The 22,578-nt window shown below is 46.6% G+C and overlaps 1 protein-coding gene across 1 annotated transcript in view; it reads right to left on the reverse strand.

Annotated features, from left to right (window-relative positions):
- Positions 1 to 22,578, reverse strand: part of lama2 (laminin, alpha 2) — a 162,262-nt gene that overhangs the window by 29,587 nt on the left and 110,097 nt on the right. The window contains exons 36-49 of the mRNA XM_079753729.1: positions 20,436 to 20,578; positions 19,151 to 19,249; positions 17,985 to 18,096; positions 12,762 to 12,924; positions 10,732 to 10,810; positions 10,179 to 10,310; positions 8,940 to 9,056; positions 8,298 to 8,461; positions 7,725 to 7,863; positions 6,459 to 6,561; positions 5,519 to 5,635; positions 5,013 to 5,195; positions 3,421 to 3,575; positions 2,830 to 2,973 (exon numbers count right to left, since the gene is read on the reverse strand). Of these exons, the coding sequence (XP_079609855.1) occupies positions 2,830 to 2,973; positions 3,421 to 3,575; positions 5,013 to 5,195; positions 5,519 to 5,635; positions 6,459 to 6,561; positions 7,725 to 7,863; positions 8,298 to 8,461; positions 8,940 to 9,056; positions 10,179 to 10,310; positions 10,732 to 10,810; positions 12,762 to 12,924; positions 17,985 to 18,096; positions 19,151 to 19,249; positions 20,436 to 20,578 (1,850 nt within the window). The remainder of the gene's footprint in view (positions 1 to 2,829; positions 2,974 to 3,420; positions 3,576 to 5,012; positions 5,196 to 5,518; positions 5,636 to 6,458; positions 6,562 to 7,724; positions 7,864 to 8,297; positions 8,462 to 8,939; positions 9,057 to 10,178; positions 10,311 to 10,731; positions 10,811 to 12,761; positions 12,925 to 17,984; positions 18,097 to 19,150; positions 19,250 to 20,435; positions 20,579 to 22,578) is intronic.

Below are 22,578 nucleotides of genomic sequence, written 5' to 3' on the forward strand. Positions count from 1 at the left end.
AAGAAGAATAGATGTCGACCTACAATAACACACATCCAATTCACATTGAAAACAGTCTATGGTTCAATACCTCTTTAGTTCACTTTCTGTGAACTAAACAGACATAATGTGGTTATATATGGGAAAATAATGTTGAGCCTACAGTGTGTTACTGAATCGATCATGGATTTAGCACCCCACTCAGCCTCTACATAGTGCATGTGTATAGTGTTCAGCATTATGACAGCGAAAACGCTGTGATTAAACCAATGCACGTCTCAAATGAGGCGTAGTTTTGACCCTTTTGGCCCTCCATACAACCGTGCAGGGTCGCTGCGCACACGTGCACGGTCTGGGACTGATTGCATTGCGGTACGGCAGAGGAGTCCCAGCTGTATAATTATCGTAAACATTAAGACTTTCTCATACTTTATTTTACACACAGCAAGTAACAATGCTTGTGACTGTTGATGACTATCAATTACGCGGTCAGTGACTGCGACACTGAGTGATTAGTGGAGAACATCATCAAGGTTGAGAACGGCGGGGCGGGGAGAGAGCGAGTGGTAGATCTACGCATTACTGTATAGCCGTTGATCGAAGTTACAGCCTCGGGGCGGTCTTATGGGGCCACCTGTGTATGAAGCCCCCCTAACGCTAGCCAAAGGGTGAGAAAAAACTCCTTTAGTGAACAAGGAAGGAACCTTGAGAAGGATCGCAGAGTGGGGGATCCAGTGATGGTTAGGAGTGCAATGGGTGCCATAATTGACAGTCAAATTACAAGCAAACAGTTTAAGAACAAAGATAAATAAATAATATAGAGTATTGTTCATGCTGATGAAGTGTTGGCTTGTGAAGGAGCTGGTAGCCGTCAGGTGGGATGGTTAGCTAACCGACTCTCCCTGCCGCCTTCAGCCAACGCTTTACACCCCACTTAGCTCGATGCACACAATGCTCAATGACAGCGCTGACGGCGTGGGCGTGTGTATAGCTCTGAGTTCACAGCCATATTCCGCAGTTGCAGAGGTTGGATTTAAATACATGGTTCACATTATTGCACTCTATAAGTTGGTTTATTTCAGGATTCTTTATCATTTCAATATTTTCATTTAAAGGTCCAATAAAAAATATATAGCAATGAGCCAAACCGAATGCCGTGAGCGTAGACCAGGGGTCGGCAACTGGTGGCCCGTGGGCCATAACTGGCCCGCCAGACATAATATCTGGCCCGCCAGATTATTCGGAAGTTATATGATTATTATTATTATATATTTTTTATGATAAATTTTTTTAGAATATCGAATATCTATATCTTCTAGCTTAAATGCAAAGGGCCAGATACAGTGAACTTTTTTTTCTTTCACAATCGTTTTTGAATTTAATTGTACCAAATCCTGCAACTACTCCCAGAAGGTAAGAGACACACTCGTCACGGTCACGCATAAGCTGCGAGGGGCTGAGTGGGTGTTATTGGAAACTATGCAATATTAAATGAAACGGAAACCCCCTTCATAGGCCTAAATACAACAACCATGGCAACCCAACATTACGTATTTTGGTGTGATACTGCACATAGAGAAAGGCAGGAGCTGTTGACAAAAGTCAACAAAAGATTTAAGACTCCAAGCTCTGAGACTTTGCTGTTTAACGCATGTAGAGTCTCTGATGAGGCTACTTCGCCTGCAGCTCTTCTAACGGTGAGTAAGCTAGGAACGGAGGTTTGTGTGTGTGCGCAGTCAGTCAGCACCCGCCATGGTGTGTATATGTGCGTGTGCGTGTGTGTGCGCGCAGTCAATCAGCACCCGTCGTGGTGTGTGTATCTGTGTCTGTGTGTGTGTGTGTGCAGTCAGTCAGCACCCGCCTTGATGTGTGTGTGTGTTGTGTTGTGTTCTGTTGTGTTGTGTGAAGTGTTTTAAGAGTGGTTGGCTGCTTTTTTAGGTGCGCACTACTGCCCTCTCTTCAGCATAAGGCCTTTCTACACTGCCATGACAGCGATTACACCGTCCTATCTCAAGTTTCCTGTGTAAAACCGAGGGGGTAAAATCCCCCGTTCGTCACGGCGCGGGCTTTCTTGGTTCACTGGAGAAGGCGGGGCTGCGCACGGAGTCTAGACCTCTTTAGAAAAATTTGCATATTCCCAAATGTTATTTTTTTATGAATGAAGAGACTCACATGCAAGAATGAGTTCACGTCTGAGTGTAGGCTACAAACGTGATTAACTATTTACAAGTGCAAAAACACCAACATATTCTTTATTTTGCAGACCACTTTTGGGTTAGGGACGGGTTAGGGTTTTTTATCCCGACAAAAGCCTCGTAAGGACAGTTCCGATGTGTCTCTCTCGTAGATCGCACCCTCTTTCAACGTCTTTGTTTAATATGACTGCATCACCTTCTCTTACATGATCAGCAGCTAGTGGGTTTCACTTTCCCTCCAGTTAGAACTGCTCATGATGATATCGCTGCGTTGTCTCTGTGGAGACAGCGCAGCAACACCTCTACCCAACGTGATCAGGCATGACATTTACGTGATTAGGGCATACACTTGTTTATATGTAAGTCTTTTAAGAGTCATCTAGGGCTTGGTAGGCATATGACTAAGCCAGCTGACGGGCCTGCGTCGCAGTTCCAGATGCACTTTCATTAATCAATTCCTTGAACTAGCCTTTGATAATGTTCTGGCCCTCCACCTACTGGCTGGGAAAAAAATTGTCCCGAGGCTAAACTTAGTTGCCGACCCCTGGCATAGACCGTTAAACAAACTCTCCTGCACCTCCTTACACCCCTGATATTTGTCTGTGCCGCTAATAGAAACCTAACAGGGAATGGCAGGATGTGAGGTCACACGTACGTATTTGGCGGAGCCCAGGTAGAACAGGAGGTTGTCCGGCGTGGTGGTCTTGACGTGGAGGACGATGGTGTTGTACCTCCCCTTCCGAATGTCAGGCCGGTAACTACGGAGACAGTCGCCGCCCGACGACACAGACACCTTGATCTGCGGAGAGACACACACACACACTCGGAGACTTCAGCCCCCCGCTCTTGAACAGTCTTTAAACAGCCTTTAAACAAGTTATTTGTGGAAACGTATCTCTACTGTTATTTTAAACTAAATGAATGATATGTTGGTGTCTTGCACATGGATCCCTGGCAAATAGTGATTGTAATCCAATCAAAAGTAATTCAACCTCATTCAATCCAATATTGTTATCGACCCTCATCTACTCTTACCTACTTTTTCTACCCTCATCAGGTCTAATCAAATGTAATATAGTCTTATCTATCTTCTCTACTCTACTCTAATCTATATATTTTTTTATCTATAACATAAACTGTAAACTTCCCTTCTACTTGATTAACTGCACACGTTTGATTACACTTTCCACGAGAAGTTCAGAGCTCCATGTGTGCAGTATGGATGATTGTGTTTCCATCGATTTACCGAGTTGGCCTGCTTCCTAGCCTGGTTGATCAGCTCCTTTATTTGAGAGATGTTGCGCCTGAGATTGTCTTGAAGCCTCTTAATGGGCTGCAGCTTCTCCAACAGCCTGTCCGCCTCGTCCTCCAGATCCTTGACTTTGGCCCCGGCAGCATGGACTGAATCGAGAGAGGGAGAACAGTCAACAGGGCTTCTCTGTTACTGGCTACTGCTGGTTAAAGAGAAGCAGCACAGGATGGAAACAAAGCCAAATCGTCAGGGCAGAGGAAGAGATTGACCAAGAGCAAAGAGGTAATGGGTAATGGTGGGGAAAAAGGCTTGAGGACTAGCAATATAGAAAACATCTAGCTAAGCGCAGCTAATGTCAGATATACTATTAGCATAGCTCACTATTACAAGAGGGGAATTTGCCTCTTGTAAAGCAATGACAATGAAATGACAGAAAGAATGACAGAAAGAAAGAAAGAGAGAAAGAAAGAAAGACAGACTTTGTACAGCTACCATGCGCTGGCGAAGGATTGAGGCGTGTAAATATAAGCGAGTAGGCACTGGAGCACAGACGGCGATGATAGCACTAATCAAATTAACGGTGCACCAATTTGTGTTTTTAGAACAAAATACCCCCAAAACAAGTTACAGCACCCTAAAATGTTTTAATAGGTCATCGTTGAGATATTCAATTATACATTTTACGTTTGTAATTAACATTGCCAAAGCGTGAATTGACAATGCCGTTATATTTCTCAGTGTTGAAAACCACTGAGAAGTTCAGTGACTCATTTTGACATAATATGGATGTATTGGTGCACCGCTTGCAACAAGAGAAAACAATTAGAGACTTGTATAATTGAAAAATACATACTGATTGCTGGGGAGATAATATAAATAAAAAAGAGAGACAAAAGCAAAAAGTCAGGTGTGAGATCAAATCAAATTATTTTCAATCAATTTCTGCTACAGTTAGTTGATCACTTGATCGCGCATTTTCTTTCAGCAGCAAAAGACAGGATGAGGGATGGAAGATTGAACTACTCTACTGTCAAATGAACAAGCAACATAAATACAAGTGAAGGATAATTGTTACTTTAACTAAATCATTTGAAAGCATTCCCACATATCATCTTGCTCCAACTCCAGAATATAAGATAAATCAAACCTAAATAGGTTTGATTTAAATGCGTTAAACAGCAACCTATCAAATCTAATTTACAATCATCGCACCATTCTTCTCATACCAAACTTAACTTTAATTGAAAGGAACAGTTCACTATTTTGGACCCATGGTAGAGCACAAATATCAACACGCCCTGAACTTCCTGATAGCACATTCATGACTCCATTCTAGCCCAGGTAGATTGCTGCAGTAAGAAGCCTACAAATTCAATACTGAGGCAATTAAATAACGGCATCTAATCTCTAGCATCATGCTAGACAATCTGTTACAGGCCCTTGAGTCCAAACTATCCTTGTTAACATTGGGAGCACCTTTAAATCGGGGTAGAAGAATGCCTTGGGTTGACTTCCCAAAACGCTTTCTACATCAGCGAATAGGAAAATAACTTTTTCTCCTACAGAGCATTGCAAAGTAGCCTTACTGTTCTTCTCCGGGTCCTGGATCATGTGATTTGCTGCTCTGACGGTGTCCTCCAGTTCGCTGTAGTTCTTCTGGAGGCCACGGAGTCGCAGATTCAAATCCCCAAGGCGCTCCAGAACATCGATGGCAGTGGCGTTTGCGTCCGCTGCCACCGCCTTGGAGGCTGCTAGCTTAGCTGCTGTGTCTGGAGGCAGGAGCGCGCGTGCACACACACACACACACACACACTAGGATATAAGAAAATGTATTTCTCTCTATGACTGTCAATTCACTATCTGCATATGTGAATGTTTTGTGTGTATTTGTACATGTATAGTGTACTTCTGAGTGTGTGTGTCTGAATGCTGACTAGCACCTGACTGCCTCTTCTGATATCGATCAGTTTGTACTGTAAGTTTAGATCTCTCTCTCTCTCTCTCTCTCTCTCTCTCTCTCTCTCTCTCTCTCTCTCTCTCTCTCTCTCTCTCTCTCTCTCTCTCTCTCTCTCTCTCTCTCTCTCTCTCTCACCGCTGGGTATGGCGTTAAGGGTTGCCATGGTTTCGTTGACAGCCTTCAGCAGGTCTTTGTTTTTGTCTCTGGCAGCTTTCACCCTGCCCTTCAGATTGGCCACACTTGCTGCATTATCTGTACACATACAAAGACAGACAGACACACACACACACACATACACACACACACAGAAAAGCCACAGATGACTAATGAAAGCGTTGAAACGTTTAAGCCTGCTGTCCATCCTCCTCACTCGAACGAGATGCATAATGACCTACAACGATAAATCGACAGCAGTTGCATGAGAGAGAGAGAGAGAGAGAGAGAGAGAGAGAGAGAGAGAGAGAGAGAGAGAGAGAGAGAGAGAGAGAGAGAGCGAGAGAGAGAGAGAGAGAGAGAGAGAGAGAGAGAGAGAAGATGAAGAGAGGGGGAGAGAGAGAGAAGATGAAGAGAGGGGGAGAGAGAGAGAAGATGAAGAGAGGGGGAGAGAGAGAGAGAGAGAGAGAGAGAGAGAGAGAGAGAGACAGAGAGACAGTGAGACAGAGAGAGAGAGAGAGAGAGAGAGACAGAGAGAGAGAGCGAGAGAGAGAGAGAGAGAGAGAGAGAGAGAGAGACAGAGACAGTGAGACAGAGAGAGAGAGAGAGAGACAGAGAGAGAGAGCGAGAGAGAGAGAGAGAGAGAGAGTAAGAGTGAGAGAGAGAAGATGAAGAGAGGGGGAGAGAGAGAGAAGATGAAGAGAGGGGGAGAGAGAGAGAAGATGAAGAGAGGGATACACAAACAGAGCATTACATTCCACCTTATTATAGCTTCATGGTTTGTAGAGGCACGGCAATGGGTAGACAGGCAGACAGATGGGTCGGGGAAAGACATTCTGACACACTGACAGACGGATAAGACAGACGGGCAGTCAGACAGACGGACACATAGACAGGGAGACAGACAGCTGGACGGACAGACCTTTGACGTTGTCCTCTAGTTGCTTGGCTTGATTCAGCAGTCTGTAGCTCTTCTGCAGTGAGTCTTTGGCTTCATCCTTTACTGGGATGTCAGGACCAGAGGCCTTCACACACACACACACACAGGCGCACACACACACACACAGAGTGTATTAATAATACTACAAACACAACTTTGCTTAATAAGACACAGATGCATGCGCAGACAAACAGTGAAAATCCTGCTTACAAAGAGAGGAACTTGATAAGCTCGTCGGGAGCAGTTAGGGTCAGGTGTCTTGCTCAGGGAAAGCTCGAAAATCAGCTAGGAGGAGCCGGGGATTGAACTAGCAACCTTCAGATTGCAAGTAATTTCCTGAGCTAAGCCAAACTGACAAAGTGAGGCTGAAAAAGAAAGGCTGCAGTAGAGTGCGGCCTGACATTCATATGTGCCCTGTTCCTAGCTGGACATAATGAGCATACTACCTTATAAGCCCTGGAAAGAGCACACACACACACACACACACACACACACACACACACACACACACACACACACACAGAAAAGTAAGAGGAAAAAGGAGAGAAGTAATGATTGGAAGAGCGGAAAGAAAAGAGGTGAAAGAAAACAGATCTTGCCGAAAGAACAGAGAGCAACGATGAATAAAGAATGAGAGATAGAGAGAGGGGAAAGTGATCAACTGTTCCCCGATAGGGTGACATCAGTCAAGACAAATGAGTGGAGAAGTGCCTGTGTGTTTGAGAGAGAGAGAGAGAGAGAAGAAAAAGAGAGAGACGCGACACTGCTTTCATCTCCCCACCGCGACTAATGGTGCGGCCCGAGCGCTTGCGTTGCACCAGCGGTGGCAGTGACTACCTGTTCATGCATGTGAGATTTATCATTCCTCTCTCCTGCCGTCACACACACACACAAACACAGACACACACACCCAGGCTGTACTTGTATGACCCTGCTCGGGTGATTGAAAAGATAAAATGGATGTGCTAGTGTGCAATGATGATGGTGATGATGATGACAAATCTGTGTATACATAACTGCAGTGTCTGTGTGTGTGTGCACTTTATGTGTGTACTTTGTGCAGAGGTAAGTCCATTGTGCAGGCAAATTAATTGTTTCTATGTGCGAACGTGTGTGTGTACGTTTGTGGTGTGTGTGTGCCCTTTCTTTATGTGTGTGTGTGTACTTTGTGTGTACAGACCAGGTAGTGTGTGTGCATGTGTGTATGTGTGTGTGTGTGTGTGTGTGTGTGTGTGTGTGTCCTCTCACCAGCATCAGTGCCTCGGCGGCGCTCTGTTTTGCTGCCTTGGCCTCTCTCTCGGCCTCGTCCACGCTGTTCTTTATGTTGCTGTAGGCCTTGAACGCAGCCGTGGCGTTGAAGGAGAGGTTCTTAGCTTCCGCCAAAATACTACCAGGCAGGGATCATACAACAGGTACAGGACAGGGAGCGGCAAGGAGAGGACAGGAGGGAGGAGGAGGTGAGGAGGGAGGGGACACAGAGGACAGGGAGCACCAAGGAAAGGACAGGAGGGAGGAGGAGGTGAGGAAGGGAAAAGGAACAGGAAAGAAGACAAGAAAGATCTATTAACCAACAGAAGATCAAATTAATGTGTATGCAGTTTTAAACAGTTATCCAAAAAATGATAATCATAATCATTCTGATGATGATATAATAATACCCATAATATAACTAATAAAAATAACCAATTAATAAAAATGAATTATTATTATTATTATGATAATAAAAAAGGGTTTGAGGTATGTTTGTATTTCTAGTGTTATCTCATGTATTGACTTGGTGAATGTGTGTAGTGAAGGTGAAACGTGCAACTCTTTAAGTACCCGTCGAGGATGGCCGCTGATTCGTTGAGCTGCTGGGCGTGTCTCTCGGCCAGCCCCACGTGATCGGCCAGGTCCCCGTCACTCAGACCGTCCGTCAGGTGAGCCACTTTGGTCTCAAGGCGGTCATGGAGAGGACCCAGCTCTCGCTCCATCTCCTCTAGGTCCTGCAGGCACACACACGCGCACACACACACACAGACACACACACACAGACACACACACAAGCATAAATACTCACACACACACACACACACACACACACACACACACACACACACACACACACACACACACAAGCATAAATACTCACACACACACACACAGGTAGGGAATGATTTCGTTTGGTCTGCTTTCAATAAAACAAACACATCAATTGCATGATAAGATACCGGCTGGATTACTTTAAAAACATCTACGTCGACATTTTAAAAACCAGGTGGCCCGTATAGCAGCAGCTGGGCAGGCGATGGTTCTGGAAAGGAGCACCAAGGCAGCCCTTCTGCAAGACCTCCCCGGCTGGAGCTCTACGCTGCGGGCTTCTCCCCCGGCGTAAGGCCTCCGCACCACACACCCACGGGCCACACTGTTGGGGCGGTGGTGTTGTTCTGATGGTGCGTGGGGGAGGGGGGTCGCGTCACCCACCTCGATCTCCCCGTTGATGCGGTCCGAGAGCTGGTTGGCCTCGCCCAGCAGCCGCTCGCCGTCCCCCAGAAGCCCCTCTGCCTCCTGCCTGACGCCACTCACCGCCGTCCGCTTCCTCTGCAACACACACACACACACACACACACACACACACACACACACGGCAGGGTTGGTGTACGCATGTATGTGTGTGTTTGTGTGTGTGTGTCTGTGAGTTTGTGTGGATTTGTGTGTGTCCTGTGTGTGTGTGTTCTGTGTGTGTGGATGAGTGTGTGGATGCGTGTGTTGTGTGTTATTGTCTGTGTGTATTGGTATGGGTTTTGTGTGAGGCTGGGTGTCTTTGTGTGTGTGGGTGTGTGTTTGTTTACATATTTTGTGTATGTTTGTGTATGTTTGTATGTGTGCCAGGCTGTATGTGTGTGATTGTGCATGAACGCCTGCCTGCCTGTTAGTGTGTGTGTGCGTGTGTGTGTGTGCGTGTGTGTGTGTGCGTGTGTGTGTGTCAATGTTTGCCTTTCTGTTTGCATGTCTCGGAAATAGAATAGGTCCATTCAAGGGATGTAAATTGAAGCCGTTACTTTCCCAATAATAATTTTAAAAAAAACGATTCCTGTTAAGGGGCCCTTTCAAAATTGCATACGAGGACTATGTTCATTGTAAAAAAACAACATCATTACCCATGTCAGAGAATATGGAACGTTGAATGCATGCATGCTAGAATTCAATTTGACTCCAAGGCTATTGTGTGGCGAGGGCGTGTACCCCTGAACTGAGAGAGCAGCCAAGAGCAAGAGAGACAGTAATAATAAAAACAAAACCATTAAGCTAGAGGGAAATAAATACAGAAAAGGCTAATTGTAAAGAAATATGTTATGATATCCTTGAACCTACTCATTCATCATCCTGCCAAGCTGAAAAAGGTCATCTTAATCAACGGCATACTGCACTTGAAAAAAAACTAAAACTAAAACTGCACCACTTAGTTTTACCATAACAACTTGAATAAACGGTTTGATAGTTGGGGCCAAACTGCCTGGTGGGTCCGTTTTTTCGTTTTCATTTTTTTGCCATTTATAGGAACAGCATAGCAGAGCCTAGAGCATTGTTCCCTCACCAATCTGAAGCACCAAGTTATATATGTGTATGTGCGCGTGTGCGTGTGTGTCCGTGTGTGTATATGTGCAGGCGCGTGTCTTCACACGCACATGCAGAAACAGTGTGCACACAGCACAAGCGTACCTCCAGGGCTGTGAGGTTGGCCTGGTTCTGAGCAGCCAGTACCCCAGCCTCTCTGCTCTTGCTCTGGGCAGCGTCCAGCAGCTCCTGGGCCTCCTCCAGTTTCCCCCCGTGGTCCGACAGCTTCCCTGTCACCTGAATGGGAGGGGGGGGGCAAAGCAAAGCAAACCAGAGAATATAATGCACATGAACCAGGCTATGGTTTGCCTATGCAACAACACCTCACTTAAATAATCCAACGTGTTCCATGAAATGTCACCTCACTTTAATGTGGTATAACGGGAATTAGAATCACAGCGGGCATAATGTGGTAACACAATGGAAAATTGGCCGGCATTGAAGTGGTGCCATGCTCGAAGACACCTCGACTCTTTATTGGGACTGACTTAAAGTAGATGCCCTCCAGTTACCACCAAACGATGTGCGCGCACACACACACACACACACGCACGTGTGCATAAAGCCACACACTCAAGTCAAGTGCCAGTTCACACACTAACACATACATGTCACATTTCTGTTCCCCATCATCCATGTGAGTCGACGGGGCCCCTACCTCTGCTTTGAGGTCCTCGGTGGCCTGGTGGGGGTCTCCAAACAGCCTCTTGACTTTCTGGTACAGCTCTTCGGCCAAACTGGGGAATGGAGTAGCAGCATTCTGCTGTTAGCTTAGCACTTAGCATTAAGCCTCGAGTCCTGAGCTTTAACCATTGACCATGAACATTAGCTCCAGCACAATGAAAGAAGAAGCGAGGGGGGATAGAGGAGGGGGAGAGGCAAGGAAAGGAGAGGAGGCAGAGAGGCAAGGAAAGGAGAGGAGGCAGAGAGGCAAGGAAAGGTGAGGAGGGGAGGGGGTGGGGGCGAGGAGAGGAGGCAAGAGGAGAGGGGGAGAAGAAAAGGTGAGTAAGGTGATTGGAAGTGAACGTAAAGAGAGGAGAGGCAAGTAGAGAGGAGGAGGAGGAGGAGGTGAGGGGAAGAGGGGAGAGTAGTAGAGGAGAGGAGAGGAGGGAGGGGAAAAGTAGTTTAGCAAAGCGGAGAGGATGGGGAGGAGAGGAGACTGTGCCCTACTAACCATAATCACTCCAAGGCTGATGCTTGAGGCGAAAGAGCTGATTCTGTTTTCTATTGACTCCCGAGGCAACGCTAGTTTTAAGAGTTTTAAAACCTTGCAAATATCATCACACTAATGTATGTGTGTGTGTGTGTGTTTTTGTGTGTGTGTTCAACTGAGTGTGTATGTAGAGGGCAATGTATATATATTATACTATACAATGCAACACTAGATTCGTTGACTAGATTTGAATAACAGCAGCCAGGAGATTAGAGATAAATCAAGACTTTGTGAGCGTGTGTGTGTGTGTGTGAGTGAGAGAGATTGTGTGTGTGTGTGTGTGCGTGTGTGTGCATGTGTTTGTGTGTGTTTGTGTACCTCTATGATTGTGTGTGGAGTGTCTGTTTGCCGAATTTTGTTTTTTAAGAAAACCCCCAGAGGTAAAATTAAAAGTCTGCCGGCACGATTACTTGCGTTGACAAGGTGAAGGTTGAGTCTGAAAGTGCTGGGGAAAACCTTGTAGTTTAGAATTGTTGTCGCTGAAACTCTGTTCATTAAAGCACTCTGGCATCACTGTTAAACTTGTATATTTGCAACATAAACCAGCAAGAAGCCTCTCTTCACACGTACCTAGCGAGAGGAGAGTCACTGCTGGGCTTTCTGTACCCTCACCTTCTCTCTGTTTCTATCCTTCCCTTTGTATGTTTCTTTCCATCCACGCTTTCTTTCCAATCTTTCACTTTGTTGCACTCCCTTTTTGTCTGCTGCACTTATTTACTCTCTCTCCATCCTAAGGCTACACGTTTTAATTAACTCATCGACCTCGTCAACATTTACCACTGAAAGAGAAAGAGTAGGATGGAGAGAGGAAGAGAGATTATATAGAATGGGAGGCGGGGGCAGAGAAAGGAATTCAAAGAGCGAGCTGAGGAAGCAGATTGCTAATTCCAACAAATGCAATTGGAGAGACACTGACAAACACACACTCACATGTGCACAGCGAAAGAAAACTCGTAGGATAGAAAGATGGAGATGGAGAGGGAGGGAGAGAGGGAGAGAGAGAGAGAGAGAAAGGGAGAGAGTGAGAAACAGGAAATATGAAGAGGAAGAGAGAAACAGAACAATTTTGCTTAACCATCAGAGTAATGGCTCGAGGAGATGTAGCAATCAGCAGCCTATTAAATGGAAGCTGTTTATTCGAAATGTCTTTGGTGTCTACACAACGCGCTGCTGTATAAAAAGACGACAACAAAATGCTGAATGACACAACCAATTAAAGAGGTGGGAAGACATAAGAAGGACTAAAGAAAAACAGAGGGGAAAAGAGAATAAAATATGTCTTCTACATATTATTATAATCATGTTTGCACAGTTGTTGTGCTGTGTGTGTGTGTGTGTGTGTGTGTGTGTGTGTGTGTGTGTGTGTGTGTGTGTGTGTGTGTGTGTGTGTGTGTGTGTGTGTGTGTGTGTGTGTGTGTGTGTGTGTGTGTGTGTGTGTGTGTGTGTGTGTGTGTGTCCACGGTGCCCCCTCCTACCCCAGCTCTTCCGCTGCCATGCCCTTCTTCCCAGCCAGCTGTCTGGCTCGGAGCTCGGCTAACATGGCCTGGATCTCGGCCTTCATCTCCTTCAGGCTCTTCTCTGGTGACCCAGCGCGCCGCGATAAGGTGGCGTTCAGCTCCGCCGCCTTGGCCTGGAGCTCTGCAGGAAAACAGACGGACAGGTTGGCAGGGAGACTGACAACTAGGCAGACAGACAGGTTGACAGGCAGACCGACACACAGGCAGACAGACAGGTTTGCATGGAGACTGACACATAGACACTCAGACAAGTTGGCACGGAGACCGGCTCACAGGCAGACTGACACATAGGCAGACAGACAGGTTGACAGGGAGGCCAACACACAGGCAGACAGACAGGTTGGCAGGGAGGCCAACACACAGGCAGACAGACAGGTTGGCAGGGAGACCGACACACAGGCAGACAGACAGGTTGGCATGGAGACCGACACACAGGCAGATAGACAGGCAGACAGGAGTCAGGGAGAATGATACATAGACAAACAGGGGGTAGGAACACAGACAGACAGACAGACAGACAGGCAGACAGGAGACAAGGAGACTGATACATAGACAAACAGGCGGGTAGGTACACAGACAGACATACAGGCAGACAGGAGGCAGGGAGACTAGTATATAGACAAACAGGCGGGTAGGAACACAGACAGACAAACAGAAAAGCAGATAGGAAGGCAGACAGACCGACGGAGCAACCGAAAGATAAACAGATAGACAGGCAGACAGGTACAAAGATAGGTAGACAAAATCTGATTCAAAACCAAATAGGCAAGACATCAAAACGAAAAAAGGTGAGTCCTAGAATTCAAAAGAGACTGGTGTACTCTGGTTAGTTTAAAATTCTTCATATTTCTGCAGGTGACTACTGAGGAGATGGACCAATTTACATCCGAACCCATTCAGCCGGATACAATGGATGGATACAATTGTTGTGATATCCAATTGCATGGCTCTGTCATCCAGTCTGGTAAGGTAGGGAGGGAGGGAAGAGTTGGTCTATGGCCTACCAAGGCATCTCCCTCCATGTCCTCGACCCTCCAGACGACTTTAAAACCTGAGGCGGTGATTGTGGCACAGACGCCAAACGTGTTGATTTGGGGCCCACATGATTTACACCCTGGCTTAGCCTCTACGGCTATCGATGGCGGGGGTTGTTATATAACGTCATCCAGATTGTAATCAAACCCATACTTAAAAGTGTTATCTGCTAACGACCGCCTTGTTTTCATACACTGCCTTCCATAATCTTTGGTTAATCATCCGAGTTTAGAAATAATCGTTTAAAATGAGGAGAGAAATTCGAATTGCACTTTGCTGACACGTCTAATAATTGAACAAGATGGAAAGAGAAAGCAAGATAAAGTGAGAGTGATAAAGAGAGAGAGATAAAGAGAGAGAGAGAGAGAGCTCCAGGAAGGGAATCAAGTGCTGTTTGAACTCCATTTGATTAAACACACAGACATACACCTCGCCAATAGTCATGAACCCATGAACACACACACACACACACACACAGGTCCTTTATACAAAAGTCATTATATCATGCAAATAAACTTTCACAGACGCACACTCTCTCACATACACACACACGCATGCACACACCCACACACACACACACATGGCCTTTTAACTCGATTCAAAGCCAGGGATTTTGGCAGACTTCATGGCTTGCCTTGATTTTATCTAATTAACAGCAGGGAAATCTCCAACCAATCAAAAGCAAACTCCAACACAACATGTTGCTGGGCTCATTTGAATGACACACATTATGGCATGCACACACAAACACAAGCACAAACATTATCAACCTGATAATGTCAGTGCAAATATGAACAGTGCGTATTGAAGTGTTTGTGTCTGTGTGTGTGTGTGTGTGTGTGTGTGTGTGTGTGTGTGTGTGTGTGTGTGTGTGTAAGACTGCTTTTATGCATGAGAAATTACTTGTGTGATGAGGGACACAAGTCTCCTCATTTGAAAGGTAAACATGATGTGATGAGAGCAGGACAAAACTAAAACCATCATGCTAATGAACAGCTGTGTGTGTGTGTGTGTTTTTGTGCGTGTGTGTGTGTTTTTGTGTGTGTGTTTGTGTGTGTGTGTGTGTGTGTGTACCAGCTATGTGTGTTAGACCAACATTATTAGTTGGTGGGATTTAAAAGCCAATTAAGCACTTAAAACGTGAATAGAATCACATTATATTTTGTAAAACAACACGCACGCACGCACTAACGCACGCACACACACGCACACACAAGCGTTTGCTTTGTTTTGCATGTACTTGCTTGTGCCTTCTAAGGACCTAGCATCCTTTGGGTGCATGCATACAAAAAATTAAAAAGAGCACAGAGAGAGAGAGGGACAGAGAGAGAGAGGAGAGTGAGAGAGGGACAGAGAGAGAGAGGAGAGTGAGAGAGAGAGGGACAGAGAGAGAGAGGGACAGAGAGAGAGAGGGACAGAGAGAGAGGGACAGAGAGAGAGAGGGACAGAGAGAGAGAGGGACAGAGAGAGAGAGGGACAGAGAGAGAGGGGGACAGAGAGAGAGGGGGAGAGTGAGAGAGGGACAGAGAGAGAGAGGGACAGAGAGAGAGAGGGACAGAGAGAGAGGGGGAGAGTGAGAGAGGGACAGAGAGAGAGAGGGACAGAGAGAGGGACAGAGAGAGAGGGACAGAGAGAGAGAGGGACAGAGAGAGAGGGACAGAGAGAGAGAGCGACAGAGAGAGAGGGACAGAGAGAGAGAGGGACAGAGAGAGAGGGGAGAGTGAGAGTGAGTGTGAAAGAGAGAGGGAGGGAGAGTTGTGGCCCACTGAATGATTGAGAGTAGCAATTAGAGACTTAATTAGTGGCTATCATGCAAGCACACACAGACACACACAGACCCACACACACACACACACACACACACACACACACACACACACACACACACGGAAGGAGGTAGTCCTAATCAGAGTGTGCTTGGGCCGGGAGCCAGGAGACTACTAGGAGCAGTGTTGAGGAGTGTATATTTGTGATGGAGAGTCTGTCTGGACTGTCTCACACAGACAAACTCTCTCTATCCAATGGCACTCATGACTCCCAAACGAAGGGACGCACAACATTCAACAGCTCACGCCAAATCATGAGTTGGAAAACTCAAGTTTTCCAAATTCTGAAATTTTTGGGGAGCATACAGTTTAGTTCAGTTAACCATTTTCAAGTACTGTTTTCATTTGAAACTATGGTTCTGATGAAGACGATTTCTGTTTTTCGAAATTGTTTACTATGCAGCAAAATCTATCCTGAAGGACATTATGGGTCCAAAAGACACAGAGTTTCAGAATTGTTTATCCGTCGTGGTGGAAATGCCGTCTGTTTCGATCGTTTAAATTCTTGGCAACTTATGGCATCACACTGTTTCGGACCTGCTAAGTGGGCAGATGTTTATGTACCCAAAATTTGAAAACTTTTGACCAGTCCACCACAGAATATAACCGTGACCGTTGGCAGGGAGACCGACACACAGGCAGACAGACAGGTTGGCATGGAGACCGACACACAGGCAGATAGACAGGCAGACAGGAGTCAGGGAGAATGATACATAGACAAACAGGGGGTAGGAACACAGACAGACAGACAGACAGGCAGACAGGAGACAAGGAGACTGCTACATAGACAAACAGGCGGGTAGGTACACAGACAGACATACAGGCAGACAGGAGGCAGGGAGACTAGTATATAGACAAACCGGCGGGTGGGAACACAGACAGACACAGATTTTCACTGTGCAGCAAAGAAAAAGGGGGTCGCGTCAATCGCTTTCGTCTTTCGGATGTCATAGCGCCTCTTATGGGAATTTCAGCACCAAACCTTTTGAAGAACTGCTCTTCTGGGATACAAATATGGTGGAGAACATGCAAAACTTTTAACCCATCCACCCCTAAGATATGGGCCCTCGAAAATAAAAAAGAATAATGAGAACAGGAATCCCTAGAACAACAACAGGTACCCTGTGGACATCAATAAGACACATGTCCGGGCGATGGATCACTCATCGCTGTAAGGTAGCATCACTGTGGTCTGCAGCACCAGGCAAGGCCCCCAGCCCCCCCCCCCCACCCTAACCCTTATCTCACACCTTCGCCTGTGACCTCCTCAAAGAGCTCACACACCTCCTACAAACTAAGGCCCCGTCCACACAGGGTCGATTTTTTTGGTGAAACCGCATAAGTCTTGTGCGTTTCGGCCGACCGTCCAGACGGAGCCCACACATTTCTGAAACCACCCTCGGAGGTGGTTTCAAATCTATCCGGACCTATGCGGTTTCGATCGGATTCGTGTGGACGCCTGAAACGCAAACGATGACGTCATTAGCCCCCCACCAACTGGGGGACGTCAGAGTTGCGTTGAACTTTTTATTTATTATTTTATTTGTATTCTTTTTGTAGCTTTAAATAAAGCCCCTTGATAAATTCAATTACTAACTGTACATTAAAAAGTATTTCTCCTCAATTTCTCCTCGTGACTGAATGTTTGTATACAGCGCGAGGCTGTATGCGCGCAGGCTTGATGCGCTCCACTTTTTCTGTGGAGAACCAGCGCCTTGAAACGCATAAAACGAAACCGGATCGTTTTCGCCCGTTTCGGCTCCGTGTGGACGGGGCCCAAATGCCATCGCTGTGTCTCCTGGAGGAGCGGTTAGGGAGGGGAGGAGGCAGTGTGACGACCAGCGGGGCCCCTGTGGTTACCTGTGGCCCCCAGCAGTGTGAGGACCAGCGGGGCCCCTGTGGTTACCTTTGGCCCCCAGCAGTTTGAGGACCAGCGGGGCCCCTGTGGTTACCTTTGGCCCCCAGCAGTGTGAGGACCAGCGGGGCCCCTGTGGTTACCTTTGGCCCCCAGCAGTGTGAGGACCAGCGGGGCCCCTGTGGTTACCTTTGGCCCCCAGCAGTGTGAGGACCAGCGGGGCCCCTGTGGTTACCTTTGGCCCCCAGCAGTGTGAGGACCAGCGGGGCCCCTGTGGTTACCTTTGGCCCCCAGCAGTGTGAGGACCAGCGGGGCCCCTGTGGTTACCTTTGGCCCCCAGCAGTGTGAGGACCAGCGGGGCCCCTGTAGTTACCTTTGGCCCCCAGCAGTTTGAGGACCAGCGGGGCCCCTGTGGTTACCTTTGGCCCCCAGCAGTGTGAGGACCAGCGGGGCCCCTGTGGTTACCTGTGGCCCCCAGCAGCGTGTCCTGGATGAACCTCAACAGGTCCTCGGCTCCTTTATGGATCCGGCCGGCGTCGTCCTCCACCTGCTCTCCGTCCGCAGAGACCTTGGTGGCCTGAGATCACACACACACACACACACACACACAGGCACACATATACAGGCAAAAACACACACAGGCATACATTTACAGGCCCAGACACACACACAAGGCACACGCATACAGGCACACACAAACACACACAGACACACAAACACGCACACATACACGTACACACACAAAGTGACAGAGACAAACAGAGGCACACACACACACACAAACACACACAGACACACACACACACACACACACACACACACACACACACACACACACGATGGGACACAAACAAACAAGAGACAAACAAGTTTGTAAGAATAGGGCAATTCAACATATAATCCATCCAGGAATATGTAATTATTAACACAAACATCCCCCCCCACACACACACACACTGCCCATTAATAGATGAAGAAATGTTGAATGAGTGTTGAATGCTATTGAGTCCGGATCGGTGCATAATAAGTGGGGGTGGCTAGGAGGGGCACAGTGATAAACTCTGTGGAGAGACAAGGATGGACGGTGTGTGTGAGTGGAGGAAAGTACAGTTCACTCTGCGCGCCATGCGATCAATATGATTGAGTGTGAGTGTGAGTGGCGCCTCAGTAATTGTGGACCGCCGCTGATAGACAAAACAAAGCGTGGAGAGGGGGAGGGACAGTCAATTGAAATCTTTGGTGGAAGAAAAATATCCAGAAAAGAAAATAAACAAAGGAGAGAGAGACAGAGAGAGGAATTGAAGGGAGGGAGGGATTTTTGTGTTTGTGTGTGTGTTTGTGTGTGTGTGTGTTAGTACATGTTTGCGTGTGTGTGTGTATTTGTGTGTATGGAAGTATGTGTGTATGTGTGTGTGTGTGTGTGTGTGTGTGTCTGCGTGATTGTGTGTATGTTTGTGTGTGTGTGTTTGTGTGTGTGTGTATGTGTGTGTGTACAAAGACAGAGAGGGAGAGACAGAGTTACCATGGTAAATGCAGCAAGAGAACTTGTTGAAGTTCACTTGCAAAAACCAAGAGAGCGTGAGTGTTGGTTACTTTGGGGAAGTGTGTGTGTGTGTGTGTGTGTGTCGTACCCTGTTGTGAAGCTGGTCCATCTCAGTGACCACAGACCCCAGGTTAGAGTCAGCCAGCTGGAGCAGTCTCTCCGGGGCCCTCTGGGGGGACAGCATGTGCTGGGAGGAGGGAGGTACGTTATTCAACATGTGAACACTGTGTTGTGTCTTCACTGGGGCACAGGAATAGGGTTAGGGTGGGGGTCAGCTCTTCTAGCATGGCCAAACCCTTATGGAATGTGTTGAGAGCAGGGTAGGAAACGTGTCATATGTTTCGAGGTATTTTCGATAGCTTCTTCGACAGTTAGGTATTTCAAACGTTGTGCAATAGCTAATATTTTGTGTGATAGACATATATTCAGTGGCTCCCAGAATACATTTTTCTATCAAGTTAAGAGTGTCTCATCACTTACAATGTGGTATCAAATATTCAGCTTTAAAGTGAATATATATCCGAGTTGGGGCGAGTATGGCGAGGTTAGGGGCCGCAGACAACTGCATGATTGTGTTCCGTGTAGAGTGGTTCTGACAACGTTCACAGGGCCAACAGAGGTTAAAACCCTCAGCTCCGGCTGGTTACTTCCTTGAAATGAATTGAACATCTCAGAAGAATCTGACGGTTGGATGATTAAAAGTAATATCCTCATGTCACAGAGGGCTTGCCTTCCTGTTTATCCAATTGTAGACATATTTCCGATGGTTCAACATGGCAATCACATACTTGCTCATGCACAGTACTGTCAAAGTCAGCCGGCTTGGGTCATGAATCCCTTGAATAGGGTTTTTCGTGTTTCACTGTAAAGTCATATAAAAGGTGCTGTAGATAAGATTTGAGAGTTGTAAAGTTGTATTTAAGCGAGAGCGAATAGGATTTTGAAACTAAACAACCTAACACACTCCCTCTCTGCTCTAACGCCCCTTACGTTTTTTCCACATTTAGTTGGTAACGCTGTGTGATTTACAGGCAAGATAAAACCCTGAAACGATTAGGGAAGAAATGCACAGATTGGTCAGAGTGAGCTCTCTAAAATCAAAATTGTCTCATATAGAGGCAGGCAGAGTCAACTCAAAGTATACAGACTGGCAGAGGATTTCACTCACAAATGGCTGACCGATGTCTCTGCCATGTCTAACAAATTGCACACAGATGATAGCTGTTAAGTCTCACCTACAGCAGCATTGATTTAATCACCTGATACGGTTGTGGATGTCCATGGAGGGAGACATATACTTTTGTAATGTAAGTCTTTGAAAGTGACTGATGCAGTGGATTATCTGCTGCAGACGCCACCCAGGCTGTTATTACCTTGAGCTCCTCGGTCATGTTCTCGAAGCGGTACAGGATCTTATAGGGGGGCGGAAGGGGCGTGGTCAGGTTGACCGAGGTAATGACGCCGTAAAGGTTGTCCATGTCGCTGATCAGCAAACCGGTGCATTCGTCATCGCAAGCTGGATGAGAGAGAGAGAGAGAGAGAGAGAGAGAGAGAGAGAGAGAGAGAAAGAGAGAGAGAGAGAGAGAGAGAGAGCGAGAGAGAGAGAGAGCGCATACAGCCGCAAATAAGACAAATTAGGCACCTAGTAGTGAGCAGGTATCAGTATGTGTGTGTGTGAGAGAGAGCGAGAGAGAATGTGTGTGTGTGTGTGTGTGTGTGTGTGTGTGTGTGTGTGCGCGCGCACTTGAGTTTGTATGTGTGGGTGTGGGTATGTGTGTGTACATCTTCTCGGGAGTCTAGGCGGGAGTGGATGATGGGTGAGGGATTCTGTCTGATGTGTGTGTGTGTGTGTGGGTTTGTGTGTGTGCGTGCGTATGGATCCTGTGTGAGAAAAAGGCCCAAAACAATGAGAAAAACTGAGGCAGAGATATAGCCATTATAGCTGTCTGTAAAACACACTGCACAGTGCATGCGCACACAAAGTCATTCACGCACATACAGAAGTGCATGAGCACACATCATACACCCATGCATGTGTGTGAATTGTGCGCATGCATTTCGATATGAGTGTTCGTGTCTTTCACAGCCAGAGGCTGATTTATTGCTGAAATGAAACTGCCTGACACAGGAAATCAAAGATAAATTAAATAAAAACTCACTGTTTTTACCCTATCAATCTACGACAAGACAGAATACACACACACACACAAACACACGCACACACACACACACACACGTATTCATACTGAATATCTGCCTCGTCACACTTGGATGAGGAGCTGTTTCGAGTGCATGCTTAGACCAAATCCAATCACCAACACACACACATGCTTTGTGTAAAAAGACAACAGAATACACACTCATGCATGATCTGCCATGTGCTTCTTACCTCAAGGACATGCTACCAGGTCCGTCTAGACAAACAGAGCAATGCTTCACGTTGAACCATCCTAACTGTGGTTTTCTTCATTAAGGGATAACATACAGTAAAACAACAACGACAAATGAACACTGCGATAACCACATCCTTTAACAACAAACAGGAGAATAACGATGATTTAGATGTGCTCTGATTTATTACAACATTCATAAGACTTTAATTCGATCAAATCAATCATGAACGTAGAGGATGCCGAGTCTACTGTAATGTACCACCGTCCTGTAAACACCCACAGCGGGGTTGACCTGAAGGCACTACGGTCGTCCTCACCATACTAAACGCCCCCCTGGGCTCTCAATGTACATCCATCCCTACTCAGGACACGTGTCTCTTCATAGACAACCCCTCCCCCCCGCACCGCTGCTTTGTGTCTGAATACATAAATACCTGAGTGAACAATTTCCTCCCTACACAGACTGGAGCAATTTTCTTTTCCCGTCTCCACATCCTTCTCCCTCACACACTCCAGCACCTCGCTGGTCCCCCTTCACACACCCACACACACACACACACACACACACACACACACACACAATAACAAATGCGTGCACACACACAAACACACACACACACACACAAGAACGCACATGTGCACAGACACACACACACATAAGAACGCACATGTGCACGCACACACACACACACACACACACACGTACACACACACACACACACTACCTTGTATGAATGCTAATAGCCTCAATTGGCGTCGCCATCATGGTCAAATTAAGTTTGAATTAGATCTAAATGACATTGAAGTTATTTTCTAAATGACACAGGCCTGACTTCTGCCACAATCTCTCCTGTCGCCGTCGCCCATGGCAACTAGGAGAACTAGAATGGCTTCTAGTGCTAACCAACCATTCGCAGCGAGAAACTAAAACAAGTCACAGCTATTGACTACGGCAGACAGAGAGACAGACCGATACCAAGGCACACAGACGGACTGTTGAGTCTGTTGGTTTTCCAATCCTTTTGCTAGTGCACCCTCACATATTTCATTGATAGCCTGCCACCCCCCTAGAGATAGCTAGACAAAGAGACATATAGATGGATCAAAATAAAGTGTAGTTACT

The sequence above is a fragment of the Pollachius pollachius genome (assembly GCF_949987615.1).
Source record: "Pollachius pollachius genome assembly, chromosome: 16".
In the NCBI taxonomy this organism is placed as follows: Eukaryota; Metazoa; Chordata; class Actinopteri; order Gadiformes; family Gadidae; genus Pollachius; species Pollachius pollachius.